At 47.0% G+C, this 19,158-nt stretch overlaps 1 protein-coding gene across 4 annotated transcripts in view; it reads right to left on the bottom strand.

Annotated features, from left to right (window-relative positions):
- Positions 1–19,158, bottom strand: part of IKZF1 (IKAROS family zinc finger 1) — a 211,568-nt gene that overhangs the window by 148,639 nt on the left and 43,771 nt on the right. For all 4 annotated transcript variants that reach the window (XM_063922632.1, XM_063922631.1, XM_063922630.1 and 1 more), the window contains exon 3: positions 16,508–16,627. In XM_063922632.1, the coding sequence (XP_063778702.1) occupies positions 16,508–16,627 (120 nt within the window). The remainder of the gene's footprint in view (positions 1–16,507; positions 16,628–19,158) is intronic.

The raw sequence follows: 19,158 nt of genomic DNA on the forward strand, positions 1-19,158 counted from the left end.
ATTGCAAAGACCGAAGCCAGTCAGCACATGACACATGACAAGACACACGAGGGAAAGCAAAGAGGGGTAGAGAAATAGATACAACAGCAAAAAGAGAATAAGAGAACTGCGAGTGTTGGCATCCTCAAGAGAATCCAAACCTCGGAGAAAATTTTAACAGGACAACCGGTTATATATCCAGACCCTAAACCAAAGGTGAAGGGTCACTAGAATCAGAATATCAATGGGCGCTCTCAGCAGCCCACAGCTATATGAAAAAGTATATATTAACAGAGTTCAAATGCAATGGGAGAAAACCACACAGAGCCTAAATGTGAAAAAGGCACAACATTGGCGAAAAAAAGCATAATATAATACTGATAAACATTATAGAGAATTATTATGAGGGAAACTGGAGCCGATCCCAAAGGTCGACCATATTATTGGAGCAACATCAGATAAGGCACTGGAAATGTACATAAAGAGGGAGAAAAACACTCAAATGTAAAACATACAAAAGGCACAAGAGTCAGTTTATCATGCAGTCAAAAAATGATCAGACTGCCTGGTCATTGAATGAACAATACAGGGAGTGTTGTCAAATAAGGAAAGCCAATATAGCAACAAAAAGAGGCCAAAATAATCTCACTCATCCTCATTGTCAGCTGGAGATGAAAGAGAGGAGCCCTCTGCAGCAGACAAAATCTTGCGCAAATAGCCTTCAGCATCAGCCACTGTAGTGAAATCACGGTAGGAGTTACCGTCAAAAAGACGCAATCTTGCTGGGAACAAGAGGGCAAACTGTTTCTTTTCCTTCACAAGTCGGGTACAAAGTGGAGAGAATTCTTTCCTGGCATGTGTTACCTCTGAGGAATAGTCTTGAAAAATAAAAAGTCTCGCCCCATTCCATCTTATTTCTCTATGCTGACGTGATGCGGGCCATATAGCTTCCTTATGCACGAAACTGAGGCACTTGAAAATCACCACCTGGGGCTTGCCATCTGATTGCGGGTGTACAGGGCCCAGTCTATGAGCCCTCTCAACAATTATACCAGAGCATGCCTCCCGTATATTCAACAGTTCTGGGAGAGAGGTTTGCAAAAACGTGAATAAAGCAGGGCCCTTAAGTGTTTCATGAAGCCCTACAATGCGTAGATTACAGCTCCTAGATCTGTTCTTTAAATCGTCTACCTTAGTCAATAACTGGTAATGTGACGTCTGTAATGCATCATGTTTCAATTTAAGGTCAGACACATCTTGAAAGGTCTCTCCCAAGCATTGTTCCGTGATGACAATTTTCTTGGAGAGTTGTTTAAGTTGGGATTTAACATCTGAAACTGCCTGCTGGAGTTTAGCAGTGTGTATGTCCATAATGGGCCCCATGGCATCCAGCACAGCCCTGACTACATCTGCATAGGTGACCAAGTCCTCAGCAGACCGATCACCAGAGTCTAACATCCCTGGAATGGGCTGGGATAGAGGCTGGGTGTTGCTGGCAGCATGTGCTCCCACCTGTGTAACAGTGGCGGCCATCTCGTCTCCCTGGGAGTGTTTCTCAGAGCGCAAGCGCTGCGGCTTGCAGGGCATGGATGCTGACAAAAATCTGTCCATGTGGCTCTATACATGTTCCCTTGCAGGTGTGGGCTGGATTTGCCTGTGAAATCAGCATTGTGGCAGCTCGGAGACTCCCAGTAGCTGTGGTGGCAGGAGAGCTGTGGGAACTGCGTCTCTTCACATCGGAACCGGAAGTCATGCCAACATGAATTTAATAGTAATGCCTTGTATGAGAAATGATTGAGCTATCCCAGGGGGGCACATTATTCCCCTACCCCCTCCCATCCCCCCATCACATCACTACTCCTTTTATTTTAGGGCCAGTAAGATGCCTAAAGACCGCCAAAGCAGCCTCAACCTCACCCTACTACCACCTCTTGGACCACAATTTGCTGCCCATTGTCCCACTACCATCAGTTAAAATTAATTCAGTATTAAAGGAATAAGTTGTAATGACAATTTTTTTTTTACCTGGCCTCATCAGTCTGTTGTGCTGCTCCCCAACAAGTGCCGCCCCTAGGCATGTGCCTCACATGCCTAGTGGGAAATCCAGTAGTAAGCTATCATAAGAAGAATCTTAACTGTAAGGCATACAATGTGAAATGGTTACCAATCTAGTTAGGACTGTGCCCCAGATCTATTAAGCCTTGGAGAATGATAAATTGCACAGTGATAAAGTACCAGCCAATCAGCTCCTAAGTGTCATGCTACAGGCTGTGTTTGAAAAATGACAGTTAAGAGCTTACTGTTTGGTACTTTATCATTTTGATTATTCCCCGACTCCATGTAAAGAACATGGAGTCAGGGAATAATCAAAATGTCCCTATTCCATTGCTGCAACTCATGCTTTTGTGGGAAGCGACAGATAGTAGACAGGGGAGGGTCATTCAGGTAATAATCTGATTCAAATGTTCAATAAATGAGACAGTGATCCACTGTAAGTTTGAAGACAGCATCACTATTGCACCTGAGTACGAACTACTGTAGGTAGACAAATAGATATACTTTTGCAAACCTAAGCATGCCCCGTTTCCACATATACTGTGGTTAGTAAATGACTCATTATATTTATCTCTGGTATATGATCTCCTTATCTTCTCCTAAAGGCCGCCTGTCATTCTTACCACTTGTGGCATAGTTATGTGGCAGTCGTATGGCATGATATCATTGGGACATAACGAGGTCAGAGGTCTGAGAATATCACATGCGGTGGGCATTCACAACCACCTAAGGTTGCTTATAACAGGTAAAGAATGACAGCATAAAACCAGGAGGTTAAATACAAAAATAACAGTTGAAGAAGTTCTTTATAAAGAACGTAGGTACATTTCCTCAAGATGATTTGCAAGACTGGTCTATACACACTTTTTGTAGAAGTCATTATTGGTAAAGTAGGAGATGGCAGTTATTATATCTGAAGGGGCTTATAAATCAATACTTGGAGAGAGATAAAGTACCAATCAACCAATCAGTTCCTACCTGCCATGTCACAGACTGTGAAAAATTACAGTTAGGAAATGATTGGTTGATATTTTAGCTCTCTCCAAGCATTGATGCATATGCCCGGAAGTATTATTATATGACTTAAAAGTCAAAATACATTTTAGGCCAAATTAATGCAAAAACACAAAATTTCTGAACTGGTTCCACAAACTTTTTCTCACAACTGTAGTGGAATCAGTGGATCATGTGAATGACTTGGGATGATGTGAGAGGCAGGTGGCGAATGAGTCAATCTGGTCTTTCTGTTGAGGTCATGTGACATAGCTGATTTTGTTAAAAGGGACATCTTTGATTTTATATAGTATGAAAAAGCACGCTCCACTGCTTACATAAGCTGCAGTGAACTGTAGCGCGTGCAAAGTTTCACTGTTGTATGCCAAAAGGAAAAAATGATTCATATATAAAAACTAGCAGTTTGCCTTCAGAGGCTTCTATATCATTCAAAACGATCCTGCTATTATACTATATGAATCAACATGTCACAATATAACAGCATGCTAATTAACACCCACTATAATCAGTATTAGTCAAAAACTCCTGGGATTACTGTGCCTTGCTACCTTTTGTCTGTCATACAGATAAGAAAGGAGGGTGGCACTTGATATGCCAGCTGTCGGGATCCCGGCACTCAGCATACTGGCGCCTGAATCCCAACAGCCGGCATACTGATAACTATTTTCCCTCTTAGGGTGTCCACGACACCCCTGGAGGGAGAATAAATAGCGTGGCACGCGTAACGCGCTACTGTGCCCACAGCATGGTGAGTGCAGCGAGCCCGCAAGGCATACCGTAATAGACCCAAGAAAGGATACTGTAACTACAATTCTAGGAACCAATTAAATTAATTTATAACTACAGCTGTCTATACTGTACGTTTTAACATACCCCAAATCCCTACATATGCACAAGGAAAATGAATGCCATTCTTGATCAACATCTGAAAGGGAGTGATCAGATGCCAGTCAAAAACTGTTGTAAAACCCAGCCAGCCAATAACAATTATCTACAAGTTTATTCAGTTACTGGTGAACTACACTAACCAGGCCCCATACGATCTGTCTGACTGTCTAGTTGGCTCAGTTAAGTTGGCCACATATAGATCTGATTGCTTAGTGCTCAAACTGATATTAGGGGCTGCCCAACTAATTATGTAGAAATATAATTTCAAACACGTGGGGGGGGGGGGAGGGGGTATTCAAATAGGTGCCATTTTTTCGACAGGTCGAAAAACTGCAGTAATTCAACACACGGTATTCAATTGCGGGCATTTTGCCCATTTTTAATCCATTTTCGCCCATGACGTTTCACTTTTTTTTGTCGAATCGACATGGGCGAAAATGCCAGCGAATTTGCCAAAACACGTGTATCAGTGGCAAATTTGCCGATACACGTGGTTTTCACCAGTGCCGGATTTTTCAACCAGTCGAAAAAATGGCATGGACATTGAATAGGTAGAATGTAAATTCGACCTAAAAACGGGCGAAAAGTGCAGTTTGTTCGACTGGTCGAAAAATGGCACTAATTGAATACCCCCCATAGAGAGGAGATTTATCGAAGCTTGGAGAGATATAAAGTGGAAAGAGATAAAATACTAACCAATCAGCTCCTTTCTTTTTTCAAACATGACCTGTATAATGACAGGAGCTAATTGGTTGGTGTATTCTCTCTCTCCAAGCTTTGGTAAAGGTCCCCCCAGGATTTGAAGATGATGCATAGCATGTAGTTTCCATGACATTTCTACAGCATCAACAAGGTGTGCTTTTACAGAGAAAGCACACTGGTACACTTGTGTAGTAGGAGGACAGTTAGCAACAAAAAATAAGATTTTACTCACCGGTAAATCTATTTCTCGTAGTCCGTAGTGGATGCTGGGAACTCCGTAAGGACCATGGGGAATAGCAGCTCCGCAGGAGACTGGGCACAACTAAAGAAAGCTTTAGGACTACCTGGTATGCACTGGCTCCTCCCACTATGACCCTCCTCCAGACCTCAGTTAGGATACTGTGCCCGGAAGAGCTGACACAATAAGGAAGGATTTTGAATCCCGGGTAAGACTCTTACCAGCCACACCAATCACACCGTATAACTCGTGATATTATACCCAGTTAACAGTATGAAATATAACTGAGCCTCACTAACAGATGGCTCATAACAATAACCCTTTAGTTAGGCAATAACTATATACAAGTATTGCAGACAATCCGCACTTGGGATGGGCGCCCAGCATCCACTAAGGACTACGAGAAATAGATTTACCGGTGAGTAAAATCTTATTTTCTCTGACGTCCTAGTGGATGCTGGGAACTCCGTAAGGACCATGGGGATTATACCAAAGCTCCCAAATGGGCGGGAGAGTGCGGATGACTCTGCAGCACCGAATGAGCAAACTCAAGGTCCTCCTTAGCCAGGGTATCAAACTTGCAGACTTTTTCAAAATTGTTTGAACCCGACCAAGTAACAGCTCGGCAAAGTTGTAAAGCCGAGACCCCTCGGGCAGCCGCCCAAGAAGAGCCCACTTCCCTCGTGGAATGGGCTTTTACAGATTTAGGGTGCGGCAGTCCAGCCGCAGAATGTGCAAGTTGAATCGTGCTACAGATCCAGCGAGCAATAGTCTGCTTAGAAGCAGGAGCACCCAGCTTGTTGGGTGCATACAGGATAAATAGCGAGTCAGTTTTCCTGACTCCAGCCGTCCTGGAAACATCTATTTTCAGGGCCCTGACTACGTCCAGTAACTTGGAGTCCTCCAAGTCCCACGTAGCCGCAGGCACCACAATAGGTTGGTTCACATGAAAAGCTGATACCACCTTAGGAAGGAATTGGGAACGAGTCCTCAATTCCGCCCTATCCATATGAAAATCAGATAAGGGCTTTTGCATGACAAAACCGCCAATTCTGATACACGCCTGGCCGACGCCAAGGCCAACCGAATGACCACTTTCCACGTGAGGTATTTTAGCTCTACGGATTTTAGTGGCTCAACCCAATGCGACTTCAGGAAATCCAACACCACGTTGAGATCCCACGGTGCCACTAGAGGCACAAACGGGGGCTGAATATGCAGCACTCCCTTAACAAAAGTCTGAACTTCAGGCAGTGAAGCCAGTTCTTTTTGGAAGAAAATGTACAGAGCCGAAATCTGGACCTTAACATAACCCAATTTTAGGCCCGTAGTCACTCCTGACTGTAGGAAGTGCAGAAATCGACCCAGTTGAAATTCCTCCGTTGGGGCCTTCCTGGCCTCACACCAAGCAACATATTTTTGCCATATGCGGTGATAATAATTTGCGATCACATCTTTCCTAGCCTTAATCAGCGTAGGAATGACTTCCTCCGGAATGCCTTTTTCCTTTAGGATCCGGTGTTCAACCGCCATGCCGTCAAACACAGCCGTGGTAAGTCTTGGAACAGGTAGGGCCCCTGCTACAGCAGGTCCTGTCTGAGCGGCAGAGGCCATGGGTCCTCTGAGATCATTTCTTGAAGTTCTGGGTACCAGGCTCTTCTTGGCCAATCCGGAACCATGAGTATAGTTCTTACTCTTCTCCTTCTCAGTATTCTCAATACCTTGGGTATGAGAGGCAAAGGAAGGAACACATACACCGACTGGTACACCCACGGTGTTACCAGAGTGTCCACAGCTATCGCCTGAGGGTCCCTTGACCTGGCGCAATATCTTTTTAGCTTTTTGTTGAGGCGTGACGCCATCACGTCACCTGTGGCCTGTCTCAACGGTGTACAATCATTTTGAAGACTTCTGGATGAAGTCCCCACTCTCCCGGGTGGAGGTCGTGCCTGCTGAGAAAGTCTGCTTCCCAGTTGTCCACTCCGGGAATGAACACTGCTAACAGTGCTAACACATGATTTTTCGCCCATCGGAAAATCCTTGTGGCTTCTGCCATCACCATCCTGCTTCTTGTGCCACCCTGCTGGTTTACATGGGTGACCGCCGTGATGTTGTCTGACTGGATCAGCACCGGCTGGTGTTGAAGCAGGGGTCTAGCCTGACTTAGGGCATTGTGAATGGCCCTTAGTCCCAGAATATTTATGTGTAGGGAAGTCTCCTGACTTGACCATAGTCCTTGGAAGTTTCTTCCCTGTGTGACTGCCCCCCAGCCTCGAAGGCTGGCATCCGTGGTCACCAGGATCCAGTCCTGTATGCCGAATCTGCGGCCCTCTAGAAGATGAGCACTCTGCAGCCACCACAACAGCGACACCCAGGCCCTTGGAGACAGGGTTATCAGCCGATGCATCTGAAGATGCGACCCGGACCTCTTGTCCAACAGATCCCACTGGAAGATCCTTGCCTGGAACCTGCCGAATGGAATTTCTTCGTAAGAAGCTACCATCTTTCCCAGGACTCGCGTGCATTGATGCACCGACACCTGTATTTGTATTAGGAGGTCTCCGACTAGAGATGACAACTCCTTGGCCTTCTCCTCCGGGAGAAACCCTTTTTTCTTGTTCTGTGTCCAGAACCATACCCAGGAACAGTAGACGCGTCGTAGGAACCAGCTGCGACTTTGGACTATTTAGAATCCAGCCGTGCTGTTGTAGCACTTCCCGAGATAGTGCTACTCCGACGAACAACTGCTCCCTGGACCTCACCTTTATAAGGAGATCGTCCAAGTACGGGATAATTAAAACTCCCTTTTTTCGAAGGAGTATCATCATTTCGGCCATTACCTTGGTAAATATCCTCGGTGCCGTGGACAGACCAACGGCAACGTCTGGAATTGGTAATGACAGTCCTGTACCACAATTTTGAGGTACTCCTGGTGAGGAGGGTAAATGGGGACATGCAGGTAAGCATCCTTGATGTCCAGTGATACCATGTAATCCCCTTCGTCCAGGCTTGTAATAACCGCCCTGAGCGATTCCATTTTGAACTTGAACCTTCGTATATAAGTGTTCAAGGATTTCAATTTTAGAATGGGTCTCACCGAACCGCCTGGTTTCGGTACCACAAACATTGTGGAATAGTAACCCCGGCCTTGTTGAAGGAGGGGCACCTTGATTATCACCTGCTGGAAGTACAGCTTGTGAATTGCCGCCAGTACTACCTCTCCTCGAGGGCAGCAGGCAAGGCTGATTTGAGGTAACGGCGAGGGGGAGTCGCCTCGAACTCCAGCTTGTCTCCCTGTGATACTACTTGCAGAACCCAGGGATCCACTTGTGAGCGAGCCCACTGGTCGCTGAAGTTCCCGAGACGCGCCCCCACCGCACCTGGCTCCACCTGTGGAGCCCCAGCGTCATGCGGTGGACTCAGAGGAAGCGGGGGAAGATTTGTGATCCTGGGAACTGGCTGTCTGGTGCAGCTTTTTCCCTCTTCCCTTGTCTCTGTGCAGAAAGGAAGCGCCTTTGACCCGCTCGCTTTTCTGAAGCCGAAAGGACTGTACCTGATAATACTGTGCTTTCTTAGGCAATGAGGAACCTGAGGTAGAAAATTTTCTTCCCAGCTGTTGCTGTGGATACGAGGTCCCAGAGACCATCCCCAAACAATTCCTCACCTTCATAAGGCAGAATCTCCATGTGCCTTTTAAAGTCAGCATCACCTGTCCACTGCCGGGTCCCTAATACCCTCCTGGCAGAATGGACATTGCATTAACTTTTGGATGCCAGCCGGCAAATATCCCTCTGTGCATCCCTCATATATAAAACGACGTCTTTAATATGCTCTATGGTTAGCAAAATAGTATCCCTGTATAGGGTATCAATATTATCTGACAGGGTATCAGACCACGCTGCAGCAGCACTATCCATGCTGAGGCAATTGCAGGTCTCAGTATAGTACCTGAGTGTCTATAAACAGACTTCAGGATAGCCTTCTGCTTTTTAACAGCAGGCTCCTTCAAAGTGGCCGTATCCTAAGACGGCAGTGCCACCTTTTTTGACAAACGTGTGAGCGCCTTATCCACCCTAGGGGATATCTCCCAACGTGACCTATCCTCTGGCGGGAAAGGGTACGCCATCAGTAACTTTTTAGAAATTACCAGTTTCTTATCGGGGGAACCCACGCTTCATTCACTCATCTGATGGGGGAACAAAACACTGGCTGCTTTTTCTCCCCAAACATAAAACCCCCTTTTTTTTTTTTTTTTTTTGGTATTTGGGTTAATGTCAGAAATGTGTAACACATTTTTCATTGCGGAGTGCAACGGATGTTCCTAGTGGATTGTGTATATGTCTCAACCTCGTCGACACTGGAGTCAGACTCCGTGTCAACATCTGTATCTGCCATCTGAGGTAGCGGGCGTTTTTGAGCCCCTGATGGCCTTTGAGACGCCTGGGCAGGCGCGGGCTGAGAAGCCGGCTGTCCCATAGCTGTTACGTCATCCAGCCCTTTACATAAGGAGTTGACACTGTCGGTTAATACCTTCCACTTATCCATCCACTCTGGTGTCGGCCCCACAGGGGGCGACATCACATTTATCGGCATCTGCTCCGCCTCCACGTATCCTCAAACATGTCGACACAGCCGTACCGACACACCGCACACACACAGGGAATGCTCTGACTGAGGATAGGATCCCACAAAATCCTTTGGGGAGACAGAGGGCGGGATGTACTAATGTACATCGCCGCCCATCGCCGCCCTGCGCCACGATGCTGATCGCATATGTACTAACATATGCGATCAGTATTGCGGAGGACAGCTCTTCCGATAAGAGCTGTCCTCCGCGATGCGCAGCGGCAGCCTGACTTCCGGGATTCGGCCCCAGGAGTCAGTCTGCGCATGCGCGGGGTGACGGGGGCGGCCGCAGGGCATGCTGGGAGGGATCCGATCGGATCCCTCACACAGTGCGCGGAGAGAAGCCCATAGGCTTCTATGGACGTACGCCAGCTAAAGCTGGCGTACCCCGCCGCGGCGCTGTCCTGACGGCCGGGGGTTAGTACATCAGGAAAATGCGGTAAACAGGGAGTTTACCGCATTTTCCGCTTAGTACATCCCGCCCAGAGAGAGAGTATGCCAGCACACACCAGAGCGCTATATAATGCAGGGATTAACACTATAACTGAGTGATTTTTCCCCCAATAGCTGCTTGTATACACAATATTGCGCCTAAATTTGGTGCCCCCCCTCTCTTTTTAACCCTTTGAGCCTGAAAACTACAGGGGAGAGCCTGGGGAGCTGTCTTCCAGCTGCACTGTGAAGAAAAAATGGCGCCAGTGTGCTGAGGGAGTAAGCCCCGCCCCTTTTTCGGAGGACTTTTCTCCCGCTTTTTTTAAGGAATTCTGGCAGGGGTAATTTATCACATATATAGCCCTGGGACTATATATTGTGATGATTTGCCAACCAAGGTGTTTATATTGCTGCTCAGGGCGCCCCCCCCCAGCGCCCTGCACCCATCAGTGACCGGAGTGTGAGGTGTGCATGAGGAGCAATGGCGCACAGCTGCAGTGCTGTGCGCTACCTTGTTGAAGACAGAAGTCTTCTGCCGCCGATTTTTCGGACCACTTCTTGCTTCTGGCTCTGTAAGGGGGACGGCGGCGCGGCTCCGGGACCGAACGATCGAGGTCGGGTCCTGTGTTCGATCCCTCTGGAGCTAATGGTGTCCAGTAGCCTAAGAAGCCCAAACTATCTCCAGTCAGGTAGGTTCGCTTCTTCTCCCCTTAGTCCAACGCTGCAGTGAGTCTGTTGCCAGCAGATCTCACTGTAAAATAAAAAACCTAAAATATACTTTCTTTCTAGGAGCTCAGGAGAGCCCCTAGTGTGCATCCAGCTCAGCCGGGCACAAGATTCTAACTGAGGTCTGGAGGAGGGTCATAGTGGGAGGAGCCAGTGCACACCAGGTAGTCCTAAAGCTTTCTTTAGTTGTGCCCAGTCTCCTGCGGAGCCGCTATTCCCCATGGTCCTTACGGAGTTCCCAGCATCCACTAGGACGTCAGAGAAATGGATGCACATTTTTGCAGCTTTGACCCTTTAATTTATATTTAACTATTTCATTAATCACCACTTGATCACTGGCGTCAGAAAGGGGTGCGGGGGGTGCGGCCCGCTGAGGGGTGACACCAAAGTGACGGCTCCTGCTCAGTGACAGGAGCCAGGTGCTGCACTGTAACATTACAGTCCAGCAACCCGAGTAGGGTTACAGTGTCACTGAGCAGGAGCCGGCACTGCAGAAAGAGCACTCCCCGGGGCAGCCCGCTCTTCCCGGACTCCCGGCGTAATGAAAACGGGTGTCGGGACGGCTAGCCACGCCCCGTCCCGAGAAGCCACGCCATGACCAGTGAAGCCACGCCCCTTTTCTAACCCGTCGCATCGGGTGTAAAGAGGCAGAGCATCGCCCCTGCACTTGATGTTATATAAAATAAAGAAAAAACCAAAAGCAGTGATTTAACCAATTTCCAGATTGTGGGTAGTACTGTATTTAAGGTTCCAATAAGATCTCTTTAATAAGGAACACACATGAATTTCATAGGTTCTGTTTCTGATTAAATTGAGGTGCAAAGCAAACTTATTGAGGTGCAAATCAAGACTAATAAATCAACCAACGACAGAACCTGTGTAATTCATTTGTGTCCCTGATTAAAGTCATATTATAGCAGCCCTATTGGTATTAGTTAATAGGGATAATAGTGCAAGTAAGCAGGAAGCCATACAAACCAAGAAGACTTTTCCATCTGTGTCGAACTTGCACTAGATTGATTAAACCTGGTGGGTGAATGGTTGCTGCACATTTATAAATAATATTTAAAAATCCTTCATTGGTGACAGGGCCGGTTCTAGACCTTGTGGAGCTCAGGGCGAAAGTTTCCTGTTTCCTTTGTGTGCCCATCATGTTTAAAATATGGATAGTGCGCTCCTAGGGCTAACTAAAGGGGCGTGGCTTCATGGGAAGGGGCATGGCCACATAAAAGTATTAATTGACATTACACTGCACAGTAGTTCCTGTTATTCACATAACACCACACAGTTTTACTGCTATTACATGTTACGCCACACAGTAGAGCTGCTTATACATGTTACGCCACAGTTGAGCTCCTTATACACATTACACCATGGTAGAGCCCCTTATACATGTTATGCCATGGTAGAGCCCCTTATACACATTACACAACAGTAAAGCCGCTATAGTTGCTAAATATAAACACTATGTATGCCCCGACTGACCTGACCTCACAACCCCCTAATTCCTTAATAAAAATAATGCCTCAAATATGACCTCCCATAGACCTCATAACCCTCCCAATCTCTCAATGGAAATAATACCCCAAAACTGACCGCCCAGATCTGATAATCTCCTAATGCCTCAATGAAAACAATGCCCCAAATGTGACCCCCCAAAACTCTCAATGAAAATAAAGCACCAAAGCTGCTTTAGGGCAGAGAGAGGTGCAGCAGCATCAATGTAGAGAGAGGTGCTGTAGCAGCTAGGGCACAGAGAGGTGCTGCAGCATCTGAAGTAGAGACGTGCTGCAGCTTCCAGGAAAGAAAGAGATGATGTAAAAGCTGGGGCAGAGAAAGATTATGCACAACTGGGGCAGAGAGTGGGGCAGCAGAACAGAAGAATCCTGCTGCACAGCTACAAGCAGTGAGACATATAATGAGGACGGGCAGAGTTCCAGCATGTGCCGGCTTTCAGTATCTCCTGCTGTCACCTCTGGCCTGCCCTGTACCCTACTTGGTCTCCAAGTCAGCGTGCGCTCCCACTGCTCCTCCTGCTCTGCGGCTGGCTGTACAGGGGTCTGCAGCACAGCAGGACAGGGGGGTGCACCCTCTAACTTTTATGGTGACTGGAGCCACCCTCATTATGCCCCTGGGTGTATGCTCAGCACCTGCAGGTCACTTTGTACTGAAGTACCACTGAGACATACCCCCACCCCCTCATCATACTCTGCTCCTGCAATCACCTGCTTCGGACCAGCTGACATACAGCCAAGCCCCTGTATAACTGTGAAGAAACAGGGAACACTATACTGGAAAGTGCTGGGGAATGAATAGTGTGCGGCCTCGCATTTTGTGCATAGGACAGCAGGATGAGGGACAAGCAGAGAAAGATGCTCCCCAGCTGCTCTGATTGTGAATTACACACAATCAGAGTGGCCAGGCATCTTTCTTTTCCTGCCTCCCATCCTGCAGCCAGACAGTGAATGATTGTCAGCATGCTGATTGGTGGACGGCTGGAGCTATCCACCAATCAGAGTGCTAACAGTCATTCAGTATATGGAAGCATAGAGAAAGACGGCGCGATCGTAGGGGGGGGGTAAGTTATGCACTTGTTTTATACTTTCCTATGAATGTGTAGGTAGGAGCTCCAGCACATTGCTATGCCCAGGGCCTACTACAATGCTGTTAAGATGGCCCTGTCTTTAGACATATGATGCTGTAAGTGTATGAATCTGTATATGGGTAGTAGCGTAAGCCTTTTTTGTGTGTACATGCACAGTACAGAAATCCACATTTTATGGAAACAAAGACACATACGTCTAACATCATTGCATATGTGTCCAAACTTTCCTGAGATCTGGGCATTTGCCAAGGGGGACTGACAGAATTGTGGTTGTGAAGAGTACTCACAGTTCTGCAGCTAGAAAAAGTTAATGATATACCAAATTGGAAGTGACTTTATTTTTAATGGATTCCTTCTTGCATAAAATACACCTATCCTGCAGTTCGTTGAAAACAAACCACTGTGTTAATATTAAGAAAAGCAAATAAAGAACTGAAATAAAAGACAGCTCTCTTAACACATTTATAACTTAATGATGGCCAAACATACCGTTGGAAATTAACCAGAACAATTGTTTATAGAAGACTACAGGGGACATGTACTATGCAGTGATTAAACTAAAGTGAGCCAGTGGAGAAGTTGCCCATGGCAACCAATCAGCATTGACGTAACATTTATAATTTGCATACTATAAACATATACAGAGCAGCTGATTGGTTGCCATGGGCAACTTCTCTACTGGCTCACTTCACTTATATTACTGATTAGTACATGTCCCCCTATGGGGTCTATTCATGAAGCAGTGAAAAGAGTGGAGAAGTGAGCCAGTGGAGAAGTTGCCCATGGCAACCAATCAGCTGCTACGTATAATTTTATAGAATGCACTTTATAAATGTTATCTCAACACAGCTGGTGGCTAGTGATCATCATGCTACCATGATGATGGGCCTATTTTTAAGTGGAGGCCTGGAGCTGGAGCTCCATCCGCCCCATTGTTAATCTGTCCCTGACCATGGGCAACTTCTCCACTGGTTCACTTCTCCACTCTTTTTACTGCTTCATGAATAGACAAAGTGGGCTGTGATTTAGCCCGAAGAACTATCTCGGAATCTCTGTGCTCAGGTGCAAAACAATCTCGGAAAAAGCAAAATGTTATACACAGAACTGAATGTACATTATGAAGAGGTATAAATAGGTTTTACCGGGGCTTTCTCATGTAGGCAGAATTCATTGAGGATGCAGTGGTGGTCTATGCAGAGTGGCTTACACAAATATACACCTTTTTAGAAGTGTATCTTAAGCACCTAATATAGGGTAGTAGCAAGTGCTCACTGACAATTAATGACCAGTAACAAACTAAGCGTACACTGTGAGTAGTGGACACTAGTAGCCACCAGCAGCTGGCCGGAGGGTTCTGGGCATGGCCTTTGCGGGGTGTGGGAGGGGCGAGTACAGGACCCTGGCCCTCCACCGGCACGCAGTGTATATAAAGCAGCTGAGCCGGTTATCTGCCTTCTCCTCACCCACATCATCTGCAGCCCCAGCACTGACACCTCCTCCTCCTGTCACCTCACTGCTCACCCCTCACAGGGTCTCACCCCTTTCTGCCGGACTGATTCACATTATTCCCCCACCGGTAAGTGGTCACACATGTCCACGGTGCCTCTGCTCTGAGCGCTGTGGGACCATCTGGTGGTTCCTGCATCCGTTTCCTGGTTACTGCTGCTACTTGTTGCTAAGTCCCGGATGGCAAGTAACCTGGGGTTGCAGCATAGTATATGGAGGAGGGGGTGCAGAGTACACGGTATATGGTGGGAGCAGTATATGGAGGAGTGGGGTTCCCTGTATATAGGGGGCACTACATGGAGGGGTACGGGGTTGCAGTGTATATAGGGGCAGTATATGGTGGGGGTACAGAGTAAATAGGGTGTGTGTGTGTGTCTATGTCCCTAAGGGAGCTCCGCCTGGTGCCCTCCAGTGGCTGGCAGCACCATAGAGGTGAGAAGCAGCGTTTTATATACAGATGGAGCCACGCTGTGCTGGGGCGCGCCCACCTAGGCGCGTCTATCGCAGCGTCTGGAATGCACGTGCATGTGAAACGCGCACGCACCCCATTCACTGCAATGGGAGCGTCTCTGTGCACTCCCGTAGTGTGGCTAGGCGCCGGATCGCCTAGCCGCACTGGGAGTGCATGTTTGCGATGGAGCCACATTAGATGAGCGCAGCTCCATCTGTAGGTAGTTATAAATGGCAACTGCCACACCAAAAACCTACCCCTACCCCCACTCTCTCTCTCTCCCCAGCACCCTCTCTCCATGGTGGTCATTCCGAGTTGTTCGCTCGCTAGATACTTTTAGCAGAAATGCAAACACAAAGCCGCCGCCCTCTGGGAGTGTATCTTAGCATAGCAGAATTGCTAATGAAAGATTAGCAATTCTGCTATTAAGTATTTCCTTGCAGTTTCTGAGTAGCTCCAGACCTACTCCTAGATTGCGATCACCTCAGTCAGTTTAGTTCCTGGTTTGACGTCACAAACACGCCCAGCGTCCGGCCAGCCACTCCTCCGTTTCTCCAGCCACTCCTGCGTTTTCTGCTGGCACGCCTGCGTTTTTTAGCACACTCCCTGGAGAACGCTCAGTTACCACCCAGAAACACCCACTTCCTGTCAATCATTCTCCGATCAACAGAGCGACTGAAAAGCTTAGTTCGCCCATGAGTAAAATAGCATAGTTTTGTGTAAAATTGCTTAGCGCATGCGCCCTGCTGTGCATACACATGCGCAGAACTGCCGGATTTTTTAGCCTATTAGCAATTCTGCTAAAATTAGCAGCGAGCGAACAACTTGGAATGACCACCTATATGCAGCAAGTGTGAAACAGATCAGTATTTTGAATTAATTAGCAACAGGCTGTAACATCTCCCTGCAGTATCACTTTCACTTTCAGCACACAACGGAGTCATTTTGTCCGCGTGGCGGCTTCTAGCGGCCGTCGTCGCACATAATAAAGGTGAGGAGCAGCCTTAGGGGTCTATTCATGAACCAGTCTAAAGTGTGGAGAAGTGAGCCAGTGGATAAATTGCCCAATCAGCTGCTGCGTATAATGTTATAGAATGCACTTTATAAATGTTACCTCAGCACTGATTGGTTGCCATGGGCAACCTCTTCACTGGCTCACTTCTCCACTCTTTTCACTGCTTCATGAATAGACCCCTTAGCCTTTTATTATATAGGATTATCTAGAAAACCTACTTATTTCCAGACAAGATCTCAGTAAATTGTGAGCAAACTGTATGTATCTTACCATTAGATTTGTCATTTTTGGATGCTTGTTGTGACCCTGCATTGGTGGAGAGATCCTCAGGCAAAGGCATGGGTTCATCATTGTCATCCAAACCTTCACTTATTGCAGGACTTTGGTTTCCTGTGTGGTGACAAGTCAGATCATAAGAATAACAGTTCAAATAAAATAAAAATATGGCAGTATAGTGCACTGATAGTAGTAGTAGCAGCAGTTGTAGTAGTAATAATAATAATAATAATAATAATAATAATAATAATAGTAGTAGAGTAATGAATTATTTCCTTCCAAGTATTTAACAAACAACCACAGCACACCCAACTGCTTTTAGACACTTACCAAAAGGCTACTGACATGGGGGGGGGTCATTCCGAGTTGATCGCTAGCTGCCGTTGTTCGCAGCGCAGCGATCAGGCTAAAAATCGGCTGTTCTACGCATGCGTATGGGCCGCAGTGCGCACGCGCAAAGTACTTTCACACAAAACTATGTAGTTTTACACAAGGTCAAGCGACTCTTTTTTAGTCGCTCGGCTGATCGTGAGTGATTGACAGGAAAGGGGTGTTTCTGGGAGGTAACTGGCCGTTTTCCGGGAGTGTGCTAAAAAACGCAGGCGTGCCAGATGAAAACGCAGGCGTGCCTGGGGAAACGGGGGAGTGGCTGTCCGGACGCAAGGCGTGTTTGTGACGTCAAAACAGGAACTAAATAGACTGAAGTGATCGCAAGGTAGGAGTAGGTCTGAAGCTACTCTGAATCTGCTTGAAAAAATCAGCACTGTTCTGCTAACCTTTCGATCACACTTCTGCTAAGCTAAGATACACTCCCAGAGGGTGGCGGCTTAGCGTTTGCATTGCTGCTAAAAGCAGCTAGCGAGCGATCAACTCGGAATGAGGGACATGGGTCAAAAACAAATCATTTGCACAACATCCATCTCCCAGGTACTATGATTCTTTTAGAGGGACAGTGCAATGGGGGTAATTCAGAGTTGATCGCAGCAGGAACTTTGTTAGCGGTTGGGCAAAACCATGTGCACTGCAGGGGAGGCAGATATAACATGTGCAGAGAGAGTTAGATTTGGGTGGGTTATTTTGTTTCTGTGCAGGGTAAATACTGGCTGCTTTATTTTACACTGCAATTTAGATTGCAGATTGAACACACCACACCCAAATCTAACTCTCTCTGCACATGTTATATCTGCCTCCCCTGCACTGCACATGGTTTTGCACAACTGCTAACAAAGGCCCTCATTCCGAGTTGTTCGCTCGCTAGCTGCTTTTAGCAGCTTTGCACACGCTAAGCCGCCGCCTACTGGGAGTGAATCTTAGCTTAGCAGAATTGCGAACGAAAGATTCGCATAATTGCGAATAGAAATTTCTTTGCAGTTTCTGAGTAGCTCGGGACTTACTCGACCACTGCGATCAGTTCAGTCAGTTTCGTTCCTGGTTTGACGTCACAAACACACCCAGCGTTCGCCCAGACACTCCCCCATTTCTCCAGCCACTCCCGCATTTTTCCCAGAAACGGCAGCGTTTTTCCGCACACACCCATAAAACGGCCAGTTTCCGCCCAGAAACACCCACTTCCTGTCAATCACACTCCGATCACCAGAACGATGAAAAATCCTCGTTATGCCGTGAGTAAAATACCTAACTTTTGAGTAAAATAACTAAGCGCATGCGCTCTGCGAACCTTGCGCATGCGCAGTAAGCGACTAATCGCAATATAGCAAAACTCGGCAACGAGCGAACAACTCGGAATGAGGGCCAAAGTTCCTGCTGCGATCAACTCAGAATTACCCCCAATGGGCCTAATTCAGAGTTGATTGCAGCAGGAAATTTGTTAGCAGTTGGGCAAATCCAGGGGGGTAATTCCAAGTTGATCGCAGCAGGATTTTTGTTAGCAATTGGGCAAAACCATGGTGGTCATTCCGAGTTGTTTGCTCGGTAATGTTTTTCGCATCGCAGCGATTTTCCGCTTATTGCACATGCGCAATGTTCGCACTGCGACTGCGCCAAGTAAATTTGCTATGAAGATTGGTATTTTACTCACGGCATTACGAGGTTTTTTCTTCGTTCTGGTGCTCGTAATGTGATTGACAGGAAGTGGGTGTTTCTGGGCGGAAACTGGCCGTTTTATGGGAGTGTGTGAAAAAACGCTACCGTTTCTGGGAAAAACGCGGGAGTGGCTGGAGAAAAGGAGGAATGTCTGGGCGAACGCTGGGTGTGTTTGTGATGTCAAACCAGGAACGACAAGCACTGAACTGATCGCACTGGAAGAGTAAGTCTCGAGCTACTCAGAAACTGCAAAGAAATTTCTATTCGCAATTTTGAGAACCTTTCGTTCGCAATTTTGATAAGCTAAGATTCACTCCCAGTAGGCGGCGGCTTAGCGTGTGCAATGCTGCTAAAAGCAGCTTGCGAGCGAACAACTCGGAATGAGGGCCCATGTGCACAGCAGGGGAGGCAGATATAACATGTGCAGAGAGAGTTAGATTTGGGTGGGGTGTGTTCAATCTGCAATCTAATTTGCAGTGTAAAAAAAAGCAGCCAGTATTTACCCTGCACAGAAATAAAATAACCCACCCAAATCTAACTCTCTCTGCACATGTTATATCTGCCTCCCCTGCAGTGCACATGGTTTTGCCCAATTGCTATCA

This window comes from Pseudophryne corroboree, chromosome 5 (assembly GCF_028390025.1).
Source record: "Pseudophryne corroboree isolate aPseCor3 chromosome 5, aPseCor3.hap2, whole genome shotgun sequence".
Taxonomy (NCBI): domain Eukaryota; kingdom Metazoa; phylum Chordata; class Amphibia; order Anura; family Myobatrachidae; genus Pseudophryne; species Pseudophryne corroboree.